This window comes from Eleginops maclovinus, chromosome 4 (assembly GCF_036324505.1).
Source record: "Eleginops maclovinus isolate JMC-PN-2008 ecotype Puerto Natales chromosome 4, JC_Emac_rtc_rv5, whole genome shotgun sequence".
In the NCBI taxonomy this organism is placed as follows: Eukaryota; Metazoa; Chordata; class Actinopteri; order Perciformes; family Eleginopidae; genus Eleginops; species Eleginops maclovinus.
In genome coordinates this window covers 20,365,952-20,391,207 of record NC_086352.1, presented here as the reverse complement: position 1 = coordinate 20,391,207, position 25,256 = coordinate 20,365,952, and the positions used below count along the sequence as shown (strand labels likewise).

Genomic DNA, 25,256 nt, shown 5'->3' with positions numbered 1-25,256 from the left:
TCTGTTCAGAAACCTTATATTTAAAAAAAGATACATTTGGGGGTAAAAATGTGTGAAGTTAAAGCATGCAGTAATGTTATTCATGTATAACTTTGAACTATATGAGATAAAGCATTTCATATCGGTTCATATCTAAATCCAATTTGTCTTCCCCCAATTGAAACAGTGAAAGGAAATAAAGTAGAATAAAATATGTTGTTATTTTTAGGTTCCTGATCAATGGAAATACATTGGTTGCAAAGGACACCCGTGATAGATAGAACCACAATATAAAGTATTTTATTAATAAAAGGTTTATTATTACATTTGTATTATTTTCTGTATACAAGAATGTGTAACAAAAGCCAAATAAGCAATCCATTTTAGTCTTTTAAAAATGGTAAGGCATGTCTGCTTGTATAACCATCAACTTTAGTTCCCCCAAAACACTTCAAACAGCGTGCACTGACAGCTCCAAAAGTCTTAATGTGCTCCTTAGTTATCTGATTTTGCAAATCACAACAGTACCACACTCACAGCATATGTTTAGCGAAAGTGCAGCAAACAATTAACATCAAAATGGAAAAGACCTTGCATAACACGTTTTCTAAACATTCTGTAAAAAACCTCAGCCAACCACGATTTTACTTTTTTTTTTTCTGTTTTTCAAATGCCAAAGAGAATGAACCGACAAACAACATAACAAAACAAGCAGAAAAAAGTCCCAGACAAATTAAGCTAAGCATTGAAGCATTGAAGCATTGAAGCATTGAAGCATTGAAGCATCTCAGACGATGATACTGAATGTCCGCCTTGTACTGCAGCTTGTCAGGAGAGAGAGAGAGAGAGAGAGAGAGAGAGAGAGAGAGAGAGAGAGAGAGAGAGAGAGCGAGAGAGAGAGAGCGAGAGAGAGAGAGAGCGAGAGAGAGAGAGAGAGAGAGAGAGAGAGAGGGGAACACACAGGGCAGTGAAAATGGCAAACATTCCTCTCGATGTAATGAGAGGAGGGTGTTGTTTGTACCAATACAAGCTCTTTGGAAAATTCAGCTAACTTGTGAAAGACTGTTTTTTTTATTCACTTTCTTTCCTGTTTTTCAGGGAACACCATTAAAGACCTGCCTTATCCTCCACCCATCCAAAAACTGTTGTTGCAATCACAGATCTTTGGGAGGCTTTCACGGGTGCATTCAACCTTTGTGTGGCTGCAAATGGTAACTGAGTTTCGTACACTTTAGAAAACATAGTTGTTAAGTTTCTGGCTCACTGCTGACCCTGACTAAAAAATATCTGCCTCCACAATGTTTTTTTAATACTTGAAAACTGAATTTATATGACTGCAGCAATATGTAACCTCCACTCCTAATCGACTTTTTTCTCTTCCTGTTGTGTGCTGTATATTTATTTAATCAATTATAAAAACTCTGAAGGATAAAAATCATCTGAATGCAAATCTGTTACTGCCAGGAAAAAAAAGTAATTTAAAGGGAAACAATGTGGCACTTGACATGGAAATGTGATACCTGTGCAGACAAAAAATCATTTTGTGTTTGATTTTAAAAAAGTGTAGCTGATTCTCTGAGAAATCTAAATGCCTGTAGCTGAAGTTGAGTCCAACTGCTCCACATAACAGAGCATCACTTTTTAAATGAAAGCTCTTTTATCTGCTGCTATCCAGGACTGCACTCCTGGGCGGTTAAATCCAGATCAGGAAAACTGTTTCTGCACATCCTGCCCACGAGCAAGTTACTTTATTTAATATTTAGCACATTATTAATAGTTACTGCTGGATGTCCATCCTGTCTAACTACCTCCCATCTGTCTGACCCACTAAGTGAGTTCAGATCAGGATCTGTTTGCTAACACCCCTGTCTGAGTATGGTGGTGGCTCTCTGTGCTCCTGTAAAGATGATCAGGAAGAGGACACATGAGCAATCCAAAATATCCAAAACAGAATTGCAAAAAATGTTGAAGATTGAGATTTTAAGAGGTTGTTAAACTGTGGTTATGTTTTTAGTTTCACATGCACCCCTGGTTTTGTTTCATACACATTTTGTCCTTGAAAGTGCTCAACAGGCTTTCTCTGTCACCGCTCATGTATGCACTGAAATTTGCATGTACTTTTTCGTCCAAACTGACTGGATTTACAGACCAATATCTTAAAAATGCTGATTGTATTTGAAAGCATCCAAATTCACATTGTGACTGAAAGACCATGGGACTAATAAGATAAACAATGAGATAATGATGACCTCCTCTGCCTCTTGCTTCAGTGTCACTGTTGTGTATCTGACCTCAACCACTTCCTCTTTACTATTCAACTAGGGATAGGATGTGATGAGGTCTCCTAACGGTTACCACTTCCCTATGGCTTTGCCGGTGAGTACCTCTTTTATCTCGACCCACCTCTATTTAAAGAGATTCCCCGCTTCGTACTACCTTGACTGTGTATTTATTTTTTATAATTACCTACAGTTTTACTTATAATTATTACTGCTGATATGTCACATCTGCATGAGGGTAACAATATTTCGGTAGTGATGTCTCTAATGTTAAGTTTATACTATGCCTTCTAAAAAATGCACATTTTCATCCAAATAAAGTGCAATTTTAACTAAATTACGAGATCATCTGAAAAATAAATGGCAAATGCATTCATGTTTCTGTCCACTTCATGTTATTATTAGAGATTGGGTGCAAGTGCTTTATGTATGTCATAATATACAGTATTCTCCAATTTGCTTCATTATTGTTTTCTTTTTTTTCTTTTTCACCTCAGCCCACAGTAAATACAATTAAGTAATATTTCATGTTGGTTTACATTTGTAAAATATGAATTTTATGTAGTCAAATTACATACAGTTTGAGCCTAAAATCTCATTTAAATGAATTTTCTATCTTTTTCGTTAGTTTTGTCTTTCCTCAGGCGTTGCTTGGGGAGAGGCCTGTCGCTGTGCACATTAAGGTTTCTGCACCAGTGATTTAATAATCATGCTGGTTTTTGTAGGAGGCTGCTGTTCAGTCACCTTCTCCTCAGGCTGTTTCTGCAGGGAGAAAGGCAATGGAGGTCAAAATATTTTCCATCTATTCTGCAGTGGGAGCTTCCTGTGGTGTCTGGGTTTCTTTTGTGAGTCATGTGAGACCAGTGAGGGGATATTTTTCTCTTAGGTGCTGTGAAGTGTGTGTGAAAACGACCATGCTGCTAATGCAAACTTTAGGAATGTGGACATCAGTCCCTTCTTGTTGTTTCTCATTTGAAGGAACATTACTGCATTTCATGTAATTTGTGTATAAGAACATCAGATATCTTTTAGATATTGATGCTGTTTCCACTCTTGTGTCCCATGTATGCTTTAGTATGCTTTGTGAAAAGTGCAGTCTAATTGAGATGCTCAGAGCAGCTGTTCATTACAGCTGTGGGTTTGTGAAAGGCCCATGTTTAGACAAGTGACTTACTTATTAGCTATGTGAAATGATTTTAGGTGCTTATGGGCTGAGACGGGATTGAATCCTCCAAGGCACACTCCAGCATGACATGGCTGCTCTAAACATTTAGAGCAAACATTTATCCCTTTTTTTGTTTGTTTGTATAACTGCTACATTCCTGGAACCACCTTTTCTGTGTGACCAAAGGTCAAAGCCATCGAGTTGTGCTAGGGGAGTGCAAACTACAGAGCCAGTTGAAGGTCAAGCCTGTAGGAGATGAATAGAGGTTACGAGTTATAAGTAACCCTAGCTCTAAGACGCAGAGCGCTGTAACCTTGGAGCCCTATTTCTATAAGAGTTGCTGACTTTGTAAATGCTTTAACTTGACCACTTCTATAACCTGCATTATTTGTGGATCTGTTTTCATTGGCCGAAAAAGAACATGCAAATTTCAACGTGGTGCACTGTAGTATGTGTGTGTGTGAACTGCCAGGGCCTGTCAGAGGGCAGACCTTACAGGAGTATGGTTACGATTTGTAACATACTGTATGTGATATAAAAATAAAACATAAATCATTATAATAAATAGTAAAGCAATGGAGACAAGGAAATAAATGAAATATCTCAGAATATACCTAATATCACTAATCAACGTTTGAGTTGTCTGTGAAATAAAATATCTGAACTTTTAAGGTGTATGTTAAGTACCCAAACAGAAGAGAGTAAATCAGGTTACTGTTTAGCATTAGCATGCTATTGTTGTATAATGGCTTTCTGTTGTTGCAATAACTTTCCTGTTTATTTTTTATATTTCAGGAGATCCAATAACTTGTTAAAACAAATAATGCATTTATAATTTAAAAAATGTAGCTGTTAACTAAACCAGCAAGATCACGTTACAGTACCTTTCCGTGAAATACATACTGCAACTGTGTAAGTACAATACAATCAGTTAAATTATCTGAAAATATAGATCTTCTGTCTCTATGGGGTGGATGTTTCCTGTAGCTTATAAACTTATGAAGCAGAGAAAAATAATCTGTGCAAAGTAGTTCTCTCTGTGCAGTAGCTTAGCACTTTCTTAGAGATAATAAAATGTGCAACTATAAAGTGGCTGTAAGAACTGCTGCTCCCTGAAATCACACCGATATTACCAAACAGGAAACCAGGTGAACTGCTAGCTCTGTACAATCCTGTACCAACCAAGCCAAAACTGTGTAGCCTGCATAAATAAAACAAAACATGTTTTTGTCAGTTAACATCATTTCCATGCATGCACACAGTAAGACTTTCTCCTTTTGTCTGAGGGGGAAAAGACTTATAGGACAAAATGGTGTTGTCTTGTTGTCACAACTTCATCATACAAAAGGAAAAAAATAAAAACAAATGTCCCTTGATCTGAAAAATCAGAGCTGATGTGTTTCAGAAGTATGTAATTTAAAACCCACTTTAGAATAATGAGAAAACCCAAAATTTTGTTTTTTTCAGAGATGTGAAAGCTGGTTCAGTGACGGCACTAAGCATTCTTTGGGGGACGAGCAGGATGCTGCGCTGCACTCACTTCTTGTTATACCACACAACAATAAGCCATTCTCCACAGATTTCCAGAAGGTTCTACACGTCCAGTGAGGGAACAGCAGTAGAACTTGCTGTTAAACATACTGTATGTAACAGTAGAAAAGTCAGTGATCAGGCCACACTCGTGTATTATCTCCATTGAGTCTGCATTGCCCACAGTGGGAGTGTGAGTGCGGCCACAACCAGTATTAGGGAGGGTACGCTGGCAGACGACTTTCCTGCTGCCGCTGCTGATGCCCGTTCATCGCTTCTGTCGGCTCCAATCACTGGAGCCTCTGTTCCAACAAAAACAAACTCTGTTGTGCAGCCATCAGAGCAGCCGCTGCCACTGCCAGAAGTACTGCCTTCATCACCTGCAGCAACAAAATCACAAAAGTTAGAATCTAATTAAAAATATATTGTCACAACGGCTATTTACTTGACAAAAGGAGAGCAAATAGCTCTGGTACCACAAGAGAGTGGTCCGAGAAACTCAGCTAGAATTTAATACTCATTTTGCTCATTTGAATTTAAATTGACTATGTAGTTTTGTTACCTTTCTTGTAACACAATAATAACCATCATTAATAAATGGTTTACAGTTAAGTAAACTCCACTGTTAAACTAATAAGGTATACTTATTATATGTGATTCTATGATGTTTGCTAAAGTTTATTGTCGTAATAATAATTTAAATACTATATCAAATATTTGCTAATGATAATCAATGTACTTGCATACAATTAAGAGACCACTTCAGCATTATCACTTTCTCTTGTTTTATTATTTATAGGTATGTCTTTGAGTAAAATGTTTTTTCTTTTTGTTGTTGTATTCTATAAACTACGGACAATCTGTGTTGGAATTCAACAGACACTGGAATGGCTGCCATACATATAAAGATAAAGATTTAAGAAAAATTAAGAGTGGTCTCCTCATTTTTTCCGGAGCTGTATATGAACCACATTTTTGTAGCACTTAGTTAATGGTTAAAGTTGGTTTGTAGCTCATGTATAAACATGTTTTGATAGCTAATAGAAACTTCAAGCAGGTAAAATAAAACTGCAAGGAACGTGTTTTATAACATCACAAAACATCACAGTGAAAGTTCCCCACTAATAATAGTATGGTGATCAATAAGAGCTGACATTTCAGATTTTCTTAAATACTTTTTCAAGCACCTCACTTTTGACAATGGATGTGTTAAAATACTGAGGCTGCATATGTTCAGCACCAAACTGTTCAGACAATGGTGTGAGTAAGAATTTCAGGAAACTTTTATCAAAATTAATTTACTTTAGAAATGCTCTTCGTGTCATACTGTAAGTGCTGGTGTGACCGGGCCTTCACAGGTGGCAGAGTAAGAAGTGTATGATTAAAAATAGCTGTTATAAATAGCAGAGCACACGTATATCTTAATACAAGGATTTAATCTGCTTCTGTGAGGAGTGAGCCTATGCAGCATATTCAATTCCCGCACTACTAGCTTCATGTTGACAAGAAAAACACAATTGCTAACAGAAAAACAAACATGACAGCGACAAAAATGGAGTTGACAAACAAAGGTTAGAGGCAGTAGACTCACAGACCCACATTTTATTTGAAGCTATGAAAATCTTCAATCTTGTCAGCTGTATGGGATCCCCATAATCAGGAAGAGGGAATGGTTTCTGTCATTGCAGCGTTGCAGATGTACATCTTCCTAAATAGCCTTGGCTGTCTGTCATTGCATGTGTCACCTCCGTACCTACAGCTATTTATTCTCCTAATAATGTCAGTCTTGCCTCAGTGCAACGCTGATGCATCCAGTGGAGTTTTATGATGAGTTGCAAAATGAATGACATCTGAGATCTTATTTCAGTACCGTTTATATTTCTGCAGGGGTATTTGTGTGTGTGTGTGTGTGTGTGTGTGTGTGTGTGTGTGTGTGTAGTGTGGTCCAAGTCAACCAACATGTGCTGACAGAAACTTTTCTCTCTGTGTTTTACGTCAAGACATTATTATTATCTTATCTACACCTGCAGTTGCAAACAGATACTGGAGAACTTACTTGAGTCTTGGAAGTAGATGTCATTGCCATTGTAGGCGTTCCTTAGCTTGTTTGTCATGACACGTAGAGCCATGATCTGCTGTCTTATCAATGTGTCAGGCCTGGTGATGTCCACCTCCACCTCTGGGTTGCTCACCTGGTTGGTAAGACCCTCCCCCACAACTTCAGGAAAATATCTGGAGACAATGACACAGGAACAAATTGAATCACCTGAATGTATTATCCAAATGGCAATATTTTTCTAAATGTAAGTCTGAGTTTGAGCTTGAAACAAGGCATCCCCCTTCCTCCTTGTTTACTTGCTTGGTTTCACTCAATTCCTGGATAAATATGGAATTGTGATTATGTAATTTGATTCCAAAGACACTCAATAATTAAGTTTAAACTGCTGTTTGACATCTTATCAGACAACAACAAATACAATAATAAAAGAATATCTAAGGCATTCAACGATTTCTGACTCAACGCAGAGAACCGTTACATCTCTGAAATATCTCCAAAACAAATCACATTCATTTAGGCAATTGTATTGATCTTAATAAATAATAATAATAAATAGTTAGGTAATGCAATATTCATACTAAGTTAAGCCTCCCTGAGGAGGCGTCCCTCATGCTTTAAAAACCTCAAGTTTAGGAGATAATGCATCAAAACTCCAAAATATGAGTAATAGTTCAAATAAAAATATGCAGATAAATAATATCTAAATAAATAAAGTAAATGCGTTCCACATTTACTTTATTTCATGATCGTTTGCCTTGCTATCTATCAGAATATCCATCTGTGATACTGAAGGCCATTTACTATATGGTGGCTGACAGAGATCAACACACTGCAACTTTAGAGAGTATGCAAAAAGACATTTTAGACAAGCATTATTTGAAGCACATGTGTCAAAGTGGTTAGGATGTTGTCTCATTTAAAGTTGTTTTTTCACTTATATGTGTTTCCTTAAATTGCTGTGTTGTGCTCTATCCGCCACCAATGCAATCGGTTGTTGTTGTTTGAGTCAGCCCATTGTTCGGACATTGTGTCCGAACAATTACTTTGTGTGTGTGTGACTACTACTTTGAATTCTTGCTTTCTCCACAACACCACACATACATGATCACTACAAATGGTAGAACATATGTGAATATCTTATGATATCTGTGTAAAAGCCAAAGAAGATTGAAGATTCAACTTTATTGTCATTGCACAGAGTACAAGTACTAGGACAACGAAATGCGGTCTCTGCATTTGACCCATCCTAGTGTTAGGAGCAGTGGGCTGCCATTATGTACGGCGCCCGGGGAGCAGTGTAGGTAACCAGTGTCTTGCTCAGGGACACCACGGTGGCACTTGGTCTTTCGGGGACTTGAACTGGTGACCTTCCAGTTCCCAGGCCAAGCCCCTATGGACTTCGCCACCAGAACCCACTTGGACAAGTACATTAACTAAAACTAGAGAAAATCATAAGAGCCTGTCTTTTTATTGACGGATGCTAAAATCAGGCAAAACATAAGTGTGTAATAAGTCTCTATGGTGTACTTCATATTGGGAGTGGTTTCATTCTGCTTTAGAGAGCCCTTTACGTGCCTGGTGCCCACAAAAAAAAACGGTGTGTTTATTTTTTTTAACTTCATAAATTCACTTCAACTGCTGTGCAATGAAAACAATGCAAGTCACTGAGTTGTCAACACTGACCGCCCACACCTTTAGTACTTCCTACAAAGCTACTTCCCAACAATCATCATAATGAATGTAAACAACGTACAGGGCAATTGTTAGTACTCAAAGCTGTCAAGCTAGCAGCTTATGAATTTATTGAAGTCCTGTCACAGCAACAGATATTTTCTTGCTCAGATCATTTGATTTATTGATTGCAGTCAGATAGGAAAGGGTATTTCAACAAATACAGCAAATAAGATTTCTAAAATACATTACCCACCCTGGCTTTAATCACTATTTTTTTAATGGGATTTGATACTGTCTATACAAAGTCAAGTGTGCATAGTTTGTTTTGAAGAAACAAGAAAATCCGATGATAGCATAACACAGTTCCTACAGGGTCTGACATTTATCATCTCTGGCAATCAATTTACCTTCCAGATTTAGAGCAATGCTTAAAACGTTACTGGCACAGACAAGAGAAACAACATGCCTTTTATAGCACCATCTGGTGATTTTGTTACTTGGAGTAGTCCAGAGTGAAGGGGTGATATATTTCCTCGGCCAACTTCTCTGGTTCACTGTCAGAGACAACAACTCGTTGTCCAATCCACTGAATGGCTCGGGGACTCTCTACACGCTGTGGTGGTGATAAGAGGTGTTGGAAACTCCACAGTCCTCTGGGTATTAGAGCCTCAGAGCTTATATAGAAGTTCTCCATATGCACTAACCATTGTACTCACAGAGAGAGTGTTAATCTGGGAATACTGTGTAGTTATTTTAATCCCTGGCAGGCAGAATGTGATAACCGTAGAGTGGGGGGAATTTGCCATGGTTATACTGAGAAGCAGAAGTCCTCACCTGCCCTTCGTGTGGCTGTTCCAGCACTGATCCTCGTCAGACTCTGTCAGCTTGCCCTTGGCACAGATTTCATCAGGCAGCGTGGACCAAAACCTCTTGGACTCCTTTAACTTCACTTTGATGTCAATCACCTGCCATATGCCAACACAGAAATATTATATATTAGGGTTGATCGTATTGTATTTTACAGGCTGAGAAGTCAGGGTGAGAAATGATTCGACTCCATTTGTTCTACAAACGTATTCAGTTCTCAGAATATTAAACAATCTCAGTGATACATGTTCTAACAAATAGGAATAAACAATAAAACAAACATTAATACATCCGGCTCCATTAGCTCTACCTCTGTAAAGGAATGAGTGACACATCACAATTTTAAAATGTTTTGTGGAAGCTACAGTTTGTGCATTTGAACCAGCCCTTCTGGTCGTTTATTCCACCCAGAGTGAACTACTGTTCGACTGCATGGGGTTTGTTTTTCTTCCAATTTTGCGTGCTGTCCACTTCTATCCATATTGAGCTCATCTCTGATTCATACAAGACAGGCTTGGGTTTTCAAATTTGATATTTGGCATGAGTGGTCACCCCCGACTGATTCCATCTGCACTCAGCAAGAAGTTTGAGCAGGCAAAAAGGCGGAAAAAATAACAACATGAGGCTTCAGTGTGAACAGAAGAACCCACCGTCACTTTGATATAGTTAGTGACAATGATGAAGACGGAGAACATAATAGCGTACATTATCTCAATGTAAGGTATTCATTTAGTAATGCTATCATGTTATCTTTTTAAGTATGCATTGCATGTGCACTGAGCTTCTGTTACAGGAGAGAAGTAAGACATGCAGCACAGAGCCTGGACATTAATTCAAAGAAAGTGTTGTGAGATCCTGTTGAAGATTTGAACACTTAGAGGCAGTGTTCAACATTATGGGAAAAAATGTTACTTGCAGAGAATTAAATGGAAAGTCTAATAAAAACAAAGAACACAGGTTATCTTCTGCTTTAAAACTCAAAACAAATACACAAACAAATTCCAAGGATTAGAAATCCTGCATCCATAAAGCAATGTGGCTTGACAAGTGATGTGTGTGTTTGAATGTATTTTGGTAAAACACAACACTTTTGATGTTTTATAACCTTCTCTGTGAAATTCTATTGCTTTCAACAGTGTGTCAATAGCTTCTTTAAATTGTTTTGGACTTGAACCAATTTCAGCAGTGGAATTCTTAAGGCTCTGGAAAGCCTAGACTGCTTAAATAAGTCTAATGCAATTCATACCAAGGTATTTAAAAAATAATATATGATTAAATGCTGAACCCAATGCTTTCATTCTCAATCTCAGTAATATTTCAGCAAAGTTGCTTGATATATTTTACTTCTACTTTAGAAAAGAAGACGAAGAAGAAGATATTAATTATTACTATCTGTGTAGAGGTTCTCCACCCTGGCTACATAAAGACTTTATTCATTACCCAGTGCATAAGAAAACACTAACTATCGAGGAGCAATTGACATTAAGGACCATCTTTTATCTCAGGTCTTTCTTTATTGTTTAATACACAGGTGAGAAAACAGAGCTACCATTGTATCCAAGATTCTGACACATTAACCTGCTGGTTTTGTAGAAACAGCTGCGCTTTCTTCTGGTCCATGTTGGGGTCATTCAACCTCAGTAAAAGTGAAAGATACATTTTCAGCTTCAACTTCAGCGTCAACTGGTATTGTTCTGTTTAACTATAAGACTAAGTTAAACCATGTTTGCCTTAAGACTACATGGACAAAAAGACCTAAAAAAAGTGCTATGAATAGAATCCTACCACCTACTGAGCTTGCATCCAAACAGATGCATCCAACCAAAGAGTGCTGATGAAGACTGTGCAATGAGGTTAAAAGTTCCAGAAAAAGATTCAAAGTACATGTTCAAATATTACTGCTTCATAAAACTATTATTTTCAAGGTCAAGAAGGAGCTATGGTTTGAGTTTCCATATATACACTAGCAATAATTCATTACAAAACGAGTCTATATCAAATTATATATCAAACTTTTCTCCAGCATACTCACAAGAAATGCCAACTCTGAGTCGATGTTTTAAACACCCACTCTTTGTGTGTCTATCAAATGAATCTATTCACATACTCTTTCTCTATATTACGCACACTTTGCCAGATGTACTGCATATTTGAAACATTGCACGGAATTAAACATGTTATCATTTAGACATCCCATTAGCAGGACTCATACATCTTTCACCAGTGATTAACTGTTCTGTGCTACTTTTTACACATGAGCCTTATCAACTTATCAGGAACAATTATTTTTGCTAAAAATCTGACTTATTCTGGGGAACCTAACTATGTTCCCCAGAGTTGCAGCTAAGCTCCTGTTGTATAATTCATGTTCATCAATGATTTGGAAGAGAATATCGACAGGAAAAGCACTCAAATTCTTTGCCATGTATTCTGATCCCTTCAAAAGCTGTAGAATCAGTTATTTCACAAAATGTTTTATAAGAGTTTATTATAAATGATTTTAAAATCAATGGTCTCTGAGTTTAAAAGCAGCCTCTCTTTTCTAACAATTGATATTAACTTTATTGAAAGAATATTGTAGATTTTAGATTTGAACCCTAACCCTAACCCTTGTATAATTTCTCACTTACTTACACTATAAATAAACAAAGAAAATACAAAATACATGTCTGCTCTGCCTTTTTCTTCAGAAATCATTAATGCAGTGTTGATTATTTAACATGCTATGAGGGGGTTGGATCTGTCAGTTGTGTCAGCTGTAAATCATAGTTGCACTCAGCATGTTGAAGCAGCGTGCTTTGTGGTCGGTGGTTAGTTGAGGATGTTGGAGCGACTGCTCTGCTGATGGAGGCTTGTGGAGAGACAGTTGAGAGAGAGCAGGAGCTATCAGTTTGGCTATACCAAGCCTAAGGTAATAACCCAGTGAGCAGCAACATTTCTTTATATTGGCTTTGGCTGTGGGCCACAGCAGTCTGGGATTCATTCAATAAAGCCCTTGCTGAATAGAGTAAACACCTCATACAGTATAAATTGACACTGCTTCTTGAGGGGGTTGAGAATTTGACAGGTTATATAACTACTTCCTCTTTATGCTAAATATTTGACAGTGTTACACATCTGCATGTGCCAGCTGTTGCTCTGAAAATCGCTCACTGGGATACAAAAATTAAATTAGTAATAGGTGGGAAACGGAGTGGTCAACCCTGTGGTTCATTAAAGACCCCTTCCTCTATTCAGAAAACCATCTACCTTGATTCCTGGACTCTGGAACATTTGACAATCTGAATGATTTTAAAAATAATTCATTGGATTTACATATTTTACTGGATCATCTCTTCATTCCATTTCTTAGGCTTATTTTTTTTTACTTCAACTCGATTTGCTACATTAGTACTGGATCCGTTATAATCCTATTGTAGAATCATAATCCTGTTGCTGCATATTGTATTTCTACCAACTGCTACAACTTTTTGTTCATGTTTTGCAATTTTCAGTTTCCCACCTAGTCCTAATGCACTTTTTATTTCTCCTCCTGAGGTTTTTTCCACTTATATACAAAATATTTACTTTCAGATCTTTTCTGGGTTGGGCATGGCAAAGTCTGTGATAATGGGCTGAACAAACATAAAAACATTGTTATCCTACTTATTTTCTTTTTGCGCCTCTTGTTACAGTTGAAACAGTGATACTCAATCAAAGTTCAAGTGGAAGACAGTAATAGCCCAAAAAATAAAATGCACATGCACACCCTCACACAGACAACCCTCATCATGTCCTAGCTACACTGGGGATTTTGAAGAGAGTATACGATGAAGCCTCGGGTCTTAGCAGGACATGAAAGGGCCTCAACCAACAGGAGGCCACTGCAGGGGACTGCCCTCACATTTGATGTGGTAATCCTGTCATGGAGACACCAAAGCTGGTTAGGTTTAACACATGCTGGTGTGGCTGTGATTCATGATGGCCCAAGGCATTGTCGCACTTACAACAAAATATGAATCAGATCAGAATGTGCTTGGTTATTATACTTGAGCTTTAACCTTGTTAATTTTCTTTTCTGCAAACAGTATTTTTTAGGTGTGAACATCGGCGTGGTTATGAGTTTTTAGTGGCAATGTTGAAAGAACTTCGACGCTGTAATGATTTTTGCTCAAATTGTTTAAACAACTAGTTGAGAGCTGTTTTATAATGTTGTTTCAAATTATCTCAGTCAGAAATGTATTTTCAATATATTCAAAAATTGAATTTAGAAACATTTCACATTTGCAAAATGAACAAAAGGAAAACATATTTTTATACCTGACCTAACTGGACTTTCCTGGGTCCATGCGACTACATTCTACCAAGTTTAATTAATAATGGGGCTAGAAGTTTTCCCTTATGTCTGCTGAAAGACAAACAGGCTAACTTAGCTGAAAACATAACCTACTCTTTGGCTGGGGTAACAAACATGAGTGTACATAACAGTGTGTTCCATATGTATGACATAATGTGCAGTTTACATAAACTATGTCAAGAGTTCAGTATCAACACAGCCTACTAGCTACAGCAGTAAACAAACACTAGTTCATAAATAAATGCAAACATATATACAAAAGCACACACTGGACTGAGGGTGAATTGTGAAGACAAATGTCTAACCATGAGTCTTTACATGAGCGCCCAGGGCAGTAAGTCTGACTCCAGCAAGAATATTTTTCTGCTTTCACTGGAACTGTCCAGCTTCTGCAGCCGCAGGGTTAGCTGCATCCAAAGCTTCAGTGTCTTCACGTCTCACAGGCACTCCAGAGTTCACTGTTGCACTGTCTAACAAGAAGACAGATAATTGTATCGTAAAGTCATTGGTTGAAGCAATTGAGGAAAAGTAAAACAGACTTGCACCTCTTTGTCTTCCAATTTGTTACACATTTAGTTTCCAGTTAAGTAGTTACACAAAGGTGAAACTGCTGCGAGTACAGCACAATGGTAGTGGTGCAACAACAAACACTGCTGCATCAAAAAATGATTATAGAGTTGACTAAATGCCTCTCTAAAACAGTCTTAACAAAACTGAACATTATATCCTTAATGAAGAGGATTCACTGCAGGATCTGAAGCATTGTTTAAACACAACATCACTATTAACAACACACATCACATATGAGCCTAGAAAAAATGTCCCTCTTAATTCATTTCACAAAATCAACATTATCCCCCATGACTCACTGTGTAAACAGATGTATAAGTGAAATGCTCATCATCGTATACTGTACAGAAGCCTATATTCACCATCACTATCTGAACTAATCATTGAGAGCGCTGTAGGTCATTGTAATCATACCTTATATTCATGTTGGACACATGTTGTTATACCACAAAGGCATCTTTTCAGATGAAGCATGGAGCCAGTGGATAATAACGGTTAGCTTCTAACTCTTTTAACATGTGTATGGCTCAAGAGACAGTTCCCTGTCACATGTGCCCACATCTCACAGACCTGACTTTATCATAAAATCCCAGATCAAGCACTCAAGGGGATGGGGACAGGACATCGTGCATGAATTCTCTTGGATAAGAGGAGCTGTGCTTACATCAAAGACGCCTGATGGACAATGTTCCCTGATATTAAATTACCATTTAAGTAATATAATTATTTCTGTTGCTGCTGTTTACATTCCTCTAGTTGAAAACTCAAATATGCAGTAAAGGTTTGGACTACTCTTTATTCCAGCATGGAATAAATGGTCTAGACAACAATTGCATTTAGTTGTGTAACCCTGTTTTGCACATGACAATAACAACACTGATCTTCGAATAAATCTGAACATATCATGTAATCGTTTTTACTGATAAGTGTATGCTGTTCAAAATAAATACAGAAAATGTGTTTCTGAGGATGGAAGAATTGAACACTATCATTTAAAAAATACTTTTTGCCAAGTCACTAGGATATTCAAGCTTTAGTCAGACTTATTCCAAACCAAGGATGTGCATTTCATGTGTACTTAATGAACATGCAGCAAATACCAAACAGGGCCTCGTGAACTAATTAAATCAACAATATCTTCAAATTCTGCAGTTTCAACTTGACTTTTTATAATGGTTTAAAGCTCAGGTGAAACTAATCACATTAACAATGACTTGGTTACATTGTTTGCAGTCATCTATTTCAGGGAACCAGCATGCACAATAGTTAACGTCAATAGACGGCATGAATCATGAAATAAAATAGAATGTTTCATTTCCTATGTGAAAAAAGTCTAAAGCTGAAAAAACTAAAGAAGAAATACACACAAGTGCAGTATTACCATTTAAATGTGTTCCATCCTTTCTTTTGTTTACTGCCTGAATCCAATATCTCCTCCTCCTGGAGTCTTAGAGGTGGTGTCAAGTGCTTGTTGATCTATCTGAGCGTGTAGGGCAACGTTTCAGCTACGCATGTTAATATAGGTCCAGTAATTATAATGAGAACTTCCACAGGTCATATACAGAGGCTTCAGCTACAAATGACAGCCATACATATGACACTAGAAAGGCCTTAGCTGCTTTACACTTAGCAGTAAGCGTAATTAATTATACATATGAGACAGCAAATCAGACAGAAATCACATGCTTATGTAAAGTCCAGCTTCTAATTAGGATTACTTAAAAGTGTTTGTCTTGATATATCAAAAGTCCTATCTTATATGAATGCTGTTAAATTGTTTATGTATGTGCAAATACTTGCTGTCTTAAGACTGCCTGGTTGTCATTAATAATCGTATACAGAGTGGGAGTGAAGCTAGCTCGCATAACCCCAATATATTCACTGCTTGCATCTCTGATAACTACAGTGATTGTCTGCCATAGAACACATGGGCCGTTAACAAAGCCTATCTTAATAGATTTCACGAACGCAATGTGATCCACTATGACTCAATGTGTCTGAGAAGAAAGCATTAATTCATTTAAAAGGCATGCACCACCAGCTTGTCCTTCTTATTAAATGAGTCATGCAAGATTTAATTTTGGAATAAGTAATAATAAAGAAGGAATACAAGAAAACAAGGATATATGTTCTAGTTCTCTTTGAAATGTAAAAGTTTTCTTAAAACGTTTTAAAACAATCACATTTACAACAGCATATGGCAAAGTAGTAATATTAAAGCATAATCAAGTTAAGGTAAGTAAATTAATAATAAGATATAAAAAAAACTGTTGCACAAATCAGTTTTCACTCCACAGTCTAGAAGCTGTGGCCCTTGATCTGAGTCTAGACAATGGAACAGCCAAACGGGCCTTGCAAAATGATCTCAGTGTGGTCGGGCTCATGTTGATTTAAAAGCGCCGTACGTGTTTTACATACTGACAAAATCATTTAAAATCAATACAGATTTTCACAGGTTAGCCAGTGTCGGTAGGCCAAAAGAAAGATAATGTGTTTCCTCCTTTATAAATACAGTCTATGGTTTCCTCATTCTAGATCCAGTAAGAAGAATAGCTGCTGCTTTTCAAACTAAAGCAGCAATCTACAAATACTTTTCAACACAGTCACTTCAATAAAGGAACTGGTTGCCTGAAAAAATCGTTGAATTTTGTATTTATTCAAATGTAAAATAAGTGATGGTGTGTTTGCTCGAGTTGCTCAGACCCTGTTTATCACATCTGATCAAATCTTAATCAAATATTTCCATAAAACAAATCATAAAGCACTGAATGTTAAATGTTTACACCAAGACTTACTGCTGTTTAGCATTCATACTGCATGGCCCAAGTTTAAAGGTAAAGGTCAATCTTTTTGATAGAAATATCTGCGACCTCCGAGTAGATCCGCCTGTAATTGTCAGTGAGGACACGTGAACAACAGCCTTGAGTAGGTTAAAAGCCTGCGGGATAAAGACATACGATCTGCAGAGCTGGACAGCATGCCTGCAACATTTAAAAGATAAAAAGCTATCTATATTCTGTGTTATTTTGCAGCGAAGGACTATTGGTCTATTGTAATTTGGTTTCTCTTTTAAAAGGCAGGGGACTACTGGTGTTTGCATTTGAGAAGAAATGGGGTTTTATCTACCTGATGTAACTTTTCTCTCTGTGGAATCCCTAATAATCATATTTGATGGCCGGGATGATGGACGCTTTGCCTCTAACCAGCACTAAGAAGCAGAATATTATAACTAGCTCATGCTATGACAGGAACAGGGTAGCAGCGAGAGCCAAGGTAAAAGAGCTCAAGAGCTTGAAAGTCTCTGGTGAGAATATTAAATATGTTTTGCAGTTCAATCAGAGGTGAAGGGGAAGGAAAATGGGGCCCTGCTTTTGTAGTGTTATGGCGGGAACAGGAGCTATAGTACTGGACCTTGTTGTTTCACATTCACAAGAGCAGATATCAGGACCGTACAATTGAGGTCTATTAGATCATAAGATGGCGCCGGTGATGATGCCTGCCGTGCCTTTGGCTCCTCTCCAACTTTGCTTTTTTTTTCCTTTTGAATCTTTGGATCTTTATTTGAAGTGCCTACTTTACTTTCAATGCTGCATTTACCCAAAGTGATGTGGCATCATAGGGGGTAAAACACACCCTATTAAAACTGATGCAGACACAAGGATTTAAATGAAAACGTGTCATAAACTGAATAGTTTTGAGGCAATGTAAATGCCTACTCTCTGGCTCTCACAACATGTGAGCCAGCTAATGCAATATCTTCTGACCATGTCTACAGCTAATTAATTATTAGTGTAGGTGTGTGTTTATGTTAATACACTGTCAACAACAGCCATTAGGTATAGTTAATATGCAATTTTAGAACCTGTCCCCATGACAACTGCTTTGTACAATAACCTTTATAATTTTACAGCACTGCGTGTGAGTGTGTGCATGTGTGTGTGTGTGTGTGTGTGTGTTTGTGTGTGTGTCAGAGTGTGTGTGTGCACCTGTTAACTGTAATGATATTTGCAATATAGTCATAATGGTACTGCTTGTTGATGGATCCTAATTACAGAATTATATGTGAATAGGACCTTTCAGTTAAAAAATAGGTCTTCATAGATGCAGTTTTAATGGTGGAAGAAAACTATCAAATGTGTGAGAGTAATCTAATCAACAAATACATTTTCATATGGCTGTATTGTATTAAAATGTCCTCTCATGAGGACCACGACAAACGTGAACCCACATCCCCTTTTTACAAAGAAGTGAAGACTTTTTTATTAAACCATGTTTTGTAAAATGAAACCCACAGAAGGATTCCTTTTGTTTGTATAAATATATACTTTAATATTCTTCGCTTGTTTCCAATAAAGTTAGACCTGTTTTGATAATTTTGAATATAATAACATCGACCGATAATTTACCATCTTATCACAGTGATATCATTTCATTCCACAAATCTTGAGCGTATACAGGTAGGAAAACTTAAACATCAAAACAATTGTGAAATAGATTTTCCTTGAGAATTGTTTAACAATAATTTAATTCAGTGTGATTTGTATACAATTCCTCTAGAGATACTCTTCCACAGCATTTGCTTGCTTTTCAGCTACTAGGTTTTTGAGATCTCTGGTTTATATGTTTCATGGTGTTTGTTCTTACTCAGAAAGGAGCACTGGGAAAAAAACACCTGCATCCATTATAGCACCTCTCCATTTAGAAGTCTCTGCACGGGCTGGGAGGAAATTGCTGCTGAGGGACTCTAAATCTGTAAATGATTTATAATTCAGGCAGAAAATCAAAGAGGGAGAACAGATGGGTCAACACAGAGACAACTATTCGATTAGGTTACAGGATGAAATACAGACAATTGAAAGACACATTTCTAGCACCTCAGTATCAACTGCATGCTCTTATGCACACAATTTATTTTCAATATTTTTTATATACATGATCGTAGACCATATTTGTCTAACTTAGTTATTCTGTTAAATAGAGAATAATACAATGGAAGAGAAGTAAAAAAAATTAAAAAACTGTGCATCATTACATCTGCGTGAGGATGCTAGCTAAATCTAAATAATATATTGTTGTCTTTCTTTACCTTCCCAATGGTCACAACTGAACTCATTTAAGGCAGTAAACTATATGGGTACTGAGCAGTTTTAGTACCACACATTCACGCTAAGCAAACCGTGACCTGACTAATGTAAGCACAGATGGAAGTTTCATACACAGCTGGTTTTGTGTCCCATCCCAAGGGTAAACACACCATTTGGGAGGAAAGGTTTTATAAACAGATGCTTGTCTGCAAGGTAAAGTTACAAAAGCAGCTTCACAAAAAACTTGTTTACACTTTTGATAAATACAGTAAAAAGAATGAATGCATAACAAATTGGATTCATGCAGAGAATTCAAATCTATATAATTATTCAGTAGTGTTCATTATATGATATTGGAACGTATCCAATGTCACACACCAATGTTATACCTTAAACCACTAATGATGAAAATATTCACTTCAGACTTTAATGAATAAAGGAGTTTAAATCCCTTGCATGTGTGTGGGTTAATTTGATTTTTCATTGAACTCGGTCAGAAGGCTTTAAATGTAAAAAATGCAAATGTGTTCATGTGTTAGTCATACATTGACTGGCAAATGTCCAGTGTATACTGGAACAGTCTCAAACACATTCATCAGTACAAAAGTGAGAAGCAAAAATGGAAATGGATGAATTATTTACAGCTGGTATGTTATTGATTAACCCCAGGCTAGTTAGAAGCACAACAAACAAATAAACAAATCCTCTGTGACTTCTACCAAGCCAAATGCTCAATAGTGCTATATAACATACATAGCACTATTTTATTGCACTGTTTTATTTCTTTATATATTTGTAGGCCTTAGGTATAGCATGTTGCATTTTGTGAGGAGCCCTTCACCTTAATTTTGAATTTGATTAAATTAGCAAGGAACCAAACAACTTCCTAGCATTGAAGCACATGGGACAAAGTAATTCATGTCACCTTGACCAATGAAGAAACAGGGCATTCACCAAATGGAGCAGATACTGTTTACTGCTGGAAAGAATGGCTGTAATGGTCAACATTAATCAGAGTTTAAAGTTATATAATCCTGATAAATATTCAAAGATGGACTATGGGATCACTACAAGTCCTCTAGTTTCTAGGTCACATGGACACAAACAGGAGCTACTTCATTGTTTCGTGGAGTGAACCAGTCTCTGCACTGAGGGATTTACAAAGCGTGCTTAAGATGTATTCTAAAAAGTAGGAAAACCTCCAAAGGGAAGTAGCACCAAATGGTCAGTCCCTCGTTGTGCGCATAGCAACTGGGTTAGCTTACCTCAAACACAATAGCCCTGCATTTTGTGATTCAGTGCTTTGAGTAATGCACTTAATAGGATTTCCTAGGACACACTGTGGTTTATTTCAGCTCGCCTGCCAACCCACAAGGATGAGTTAAGCTCTAAAGGCTCTGCTGTGTTGAAGCAAGGTAAACCTTCTACCTTTAGGGAGGCGTGCTAACCACCCTATGTCCTGGGAATCAGTGGTGGGCTAAACAGCCTTGTGATGAGTAGTGAGGCAGGAGCTGAGGCAGATTTCAGTAAACATGCCAGGGCTTTCTGGCAGCGTCCACTGACAACCTGCTCAGAGGGTGAAGCAGCCAGGTTCAGTGGACAAGTCTGGGCCTAAATTTAGCCTATGATGGGAGATGATTCATATTTATACTGAAACTTGCGGTTACAAGGCTGTGTCCTTGTTGAGTGGGGAAAGCCTGGTACCTGCGGGGTCTGAATTTCTTTGAAGGCTCCATCTCTGAATAATGGCAAAAAAAATTATACGATTCTGTCGAATTCTACATAAAACTTTCCTTCTGTGCTACATGACGGGGTCTAGTGATTGGTTTAAAAATCAGATTTTTCTCCAGGCCAGCACAGTGAAAATAATACAGCGGTGCACAGCATACTAATGCTTACTGACCCTGCTTGTGGTATTTATATGCAGCGGGATGTTAATTATATAAAAATGTATTAAAAAATACAAGGGAAAGATGCGTTATGTGTAACATTTTTACAAAAGTGTATTTTAGAGAGCGCCTCTCTCTTGGTTGTCAGGATTATTATTCACCTTTAAATTCATTTGGAAACACACAATCAGAACAGTCCTCTACTTGTAATTCAAGTGCAACCTGAAAAGGCCTGCAAACACTCAACAGATAAAATAACCTGTTCCATTTTTATATTGCATCTATATAGCAGGGATTTTGGGAAACTCTTGCATAAGGGAGATACATACCTCACAACTACAGGCGGGGTTTCCTCAGCTAGATTTTCAAAATTGAATGTCCACATATATTAATTAGACGATCATGTGAAACCACTTCCATTGCTGCTCATTACGTCTCAACGAGTGAGACTGGGAATCTGATATCTGTCTTTGTGCTATGTCAGTCAGAACTTTTCAAACGCTGTTGATGTCGACTGTATAAAATCATTCATCTCACTTGTAATGTTAGATTTGTAAAGGTCCCTGAAGTGGTGAGCCACAAAAGACTTGCTAAGAAACCAGGCGAAGGTAGATGAAACAACCAAACAACAAAACATAACCAGAATTAAACAGCATAAGTCATACTCTCCAGCACAAACCATACTGTGAATATCTTCAAAGCAGCTGTGTCATCGCAATACATGTCTTGCCCTCTTTATTCTTCTCAGCAGAAAAAGACTGACTCGGAGTAGTGCGAGTTGATACTCCTTACAAGCATTTGCACTATGTTACATGTTTAGAGAATGAAGCATCGGAATCCCCAATAACCGTGAAGTACATTTTACTTCTATATGCGTTAGTTAAAAAGCGTAAAAAGTACTTAAAAAGACTGTGTGATGAAAAGAGTAAAATGTGTAAAAGATCAAACTTTCCTAAATTAACAATGGGGAAGAGAAGCGGTGCGGGATGTAGTGATGGATAAAGAGTGATGAAGCTGTTTTTAACACCGAGGGTTAGAAGGTGGCCTCATTGATCTGTTGTGTCTGTCTACATACATTAATCCTAATTCCGACAGGTCTCTGTTGAGTGAGCATGTCTGATTATACATCAGTCTCTGTCAGATTTCCATCGCACCTGACGGACAAGATCACCTCTGGACAGATAAATTCATCGCCCTCAATTTAGCCATGGAGGGGAAAACTGAGGCATCCCACTCTCCTATTATTTTGAACTCACTATTAATAGCTATTTAATGAATGTTTTAAATAGCCCAAGAAAGTGTTGGAATGATCGTTGATGGTTCCTCAACTCACATTAAAATTGAATTAACACTGAACAGTCATTTCTTCATTAGAACATTGTACTTACAAAGTTTGTACAGCATAAATTCCTACTCAGACGGAAACCTTTATCCTATAAGTAAAGTACAGTGTAGTTTTGTCATTGAAGCTGGTGCACAACATCAATCTCTGGCTTTCACTCAAGCCTGTTATGTTCAGATCTGTCTCGCCTACCCCTATAACCATGTTGATCTAATGATCACAGTCTAAGTACAAAGAAATGAAGTGGAAAACCAAGTGTTGAGTGTCAATCTTCCATTGTTCAACATTCATAGCCATTCTTTTTAAGATGTACTTTATTTTGGCCCCACAATTTATATTACTCATTTTCTCCAAGATCTTTGACACCACACAATAATATTGAGTTTAGAAACCCTACAAGCGTTCACACACCGTGGTTGTTACTGCTGCTAAAACATTAGCTCAGCATACTAAATTTGCATGCCAGTAAGATTAACTGGTTCTAAAACTTGGGTCTTTTATTGCGTGCTGATCTGTACAGAAATTGCAGCTATGGAAGAAGTAGAGAACAGACCTGCAGTACATGTCAACAATTCATTAGTGCTGTAACTTGGTCCATTTACTAAATGTAGGCCTGATACCATTGTTCATAATTGGCAGTTGTCTGCAATGCACTAGGCGGAGTGACTTCTAAATGACTGATTGCTCTGGCAGGAAGAAAATTTCATGTGGGAATAGAGATTTCTACTCTTATTCAGAAGCTGAGGGATATTCAGCTCAGTTTATCCTCTGTGTGTTTCCCTTAATCTCCATAACACCCTCAAGTCCTCTGAGTGTAGTGTGGTTACAATAACTAAGTTTACATAGGTGGTATCCATCGGCACTGGATTACTGTGATTGATAAAAGAAATAAAAGTCTGATCATTTATTTTACACTTCTTGAGAAAAATGGTCTTTGCCAGATTGTTTCCTGGCCCTGGCACTCCGCTAAAACAATGTTTAATGGAGCGTGGAGAAAAGCCTGGACACTGCTAATGACTGATTTACTTTTTTTCCCAATGCATCCCCTTTCCAACAGTGCTCAACAACAAACAACCCATTAGAGAGGCTGAAAATATTTATAAATCGGTCAGATAAATCAATAGCGAATTTCCCCTTAGGAAATCCATCAATCTTTTTTTGCAAGCATTTGTGTAAAGGAGAAATTGACAGTAATGCTCTGTCAGCAATGATGGTTTAAGCTGACATAGAACAAAGTAATTTGCGCCATCAGACATCTGCTTATCATTGGAAAAATAAATGAAGAATCTAAATGCTGATGTTCATCCAAGATACGGAGCTTTTCTCAACACCTTCAGAATAGAAATGACTGTAGAATACATGGTGGAGGACCTGCTCCGATACTATACTGATCTTATTCCTTTACCTTCAACGTAAACAAAGTCTGTGATGAACAGAGGGATGAGTAGGAGTGGTCACAAAACTACGGCGAAGAATGCTAGCACCTGTGAGGCTGTACATGGAAAAGCAGTGCTTTAAGCTAAATGCTAACGTAAGTAAACAAGCCAATACATAACACATATAACATAAACAAGGTCCATCATCAAACTTTACCGTGGTATCATGTCAACAATTGCTAATTGGAACTAAACACATAATACAACTGCTATATGGGTAAGGGTCATTTTTAAGTTTTGCATGTACTTTAGTCATAAACCAAAGAGGAACACTAAAGTCATGTTAGAATTATGCAACGGGGATGATGAAAGCCCATATGAAATTTCATGGAAATGTATACGATTCAAGTAATCCATTTTTGCTTGGACTAAAGAGGTGAACCGGCAACCAACTGACAAGCTAACCATGCTAGCCGTGCCACAAGCATGGCTACAAATGAACCAAAACCTGAGCCATGCAACAAAACTGTATAATAGAAGAGCAGCTGTGTTTTAGTTATTTTAGATTTAGCATTGCGTTTGAAGCTGATAGGGACATATGACAGCCTTTTGAATGTTTTTTTTTAAGTCAGTGCAGCACATAACTATATGCATTTAACTACTGTATCACAAAACAACAACTGAATCTTCAGTGCTATATAGAGGGAGAGTTAAACAGCTTTCACCTACTCTAAGATTAAAGGGAGAAGGTCATTCAGTCCCAGTGATAAATCGGCACCACAGAAAGACAGATTTATCTATAAACACTGTAGGGACATACCATTAATAAACATTAAACAGTACCATTCAATTAATTGCCATTCTCTTGTATGGGGGTATAGCTCAGTAATCCCACTTAAATTAAGAATAACAAGGCAAAGCAAAACACCCCAAGCCAAACATAAATTACAGCACATTTCAGTTCATTGTTTAAACCTGTACTACTATTTGTTTCCATGAAGCAAAGAAAACTTTCACACTTGTCAGAAATAGGACTCTCTACAAACAGAGCCATCAGCTTTAAATTGTGTAGCAATGAGTTGGAAAAGGAAGATGATTAGATGGGA

At 37.4% G+C, this 25,256-nt stretch overlaps 1 protein-coding gene across 2 annotated transcripts in view; it reads right to left on the bottom strand.

Moving 5' to 3' along the window:
* Nucleotides 1-275: 275 nt before the first annotated feature.
* Nucleotides 276-25,256, bottom strand: part of LOC134863777 (glypican-6-like) — a 120,398-nt gene continuing 95,417 nt past the window's right edge. For both annotated transcript variants that reach the window (XM_063882471.1, XM_063882472.1), the window contains 3 exons: nt 9,521-9,651; nt 7,010-7,185; nt 276-5,333 (listed from right to left, as the gene is read on the bottom strand). In XM_063882471.1, coding sequence (XP_063738541.1) covers nt 5,110-5,333; nt 7,010-7,185; nt 9,521-9,651 — 531 coding nt within the window. In that variant the 3' untranslated portion in view covers nt 276-5,109. The remainder of the gene's footprint in view (nt 5,334-7,009; nt 7,186-9,520; nt 9,652-25,256) is intronic.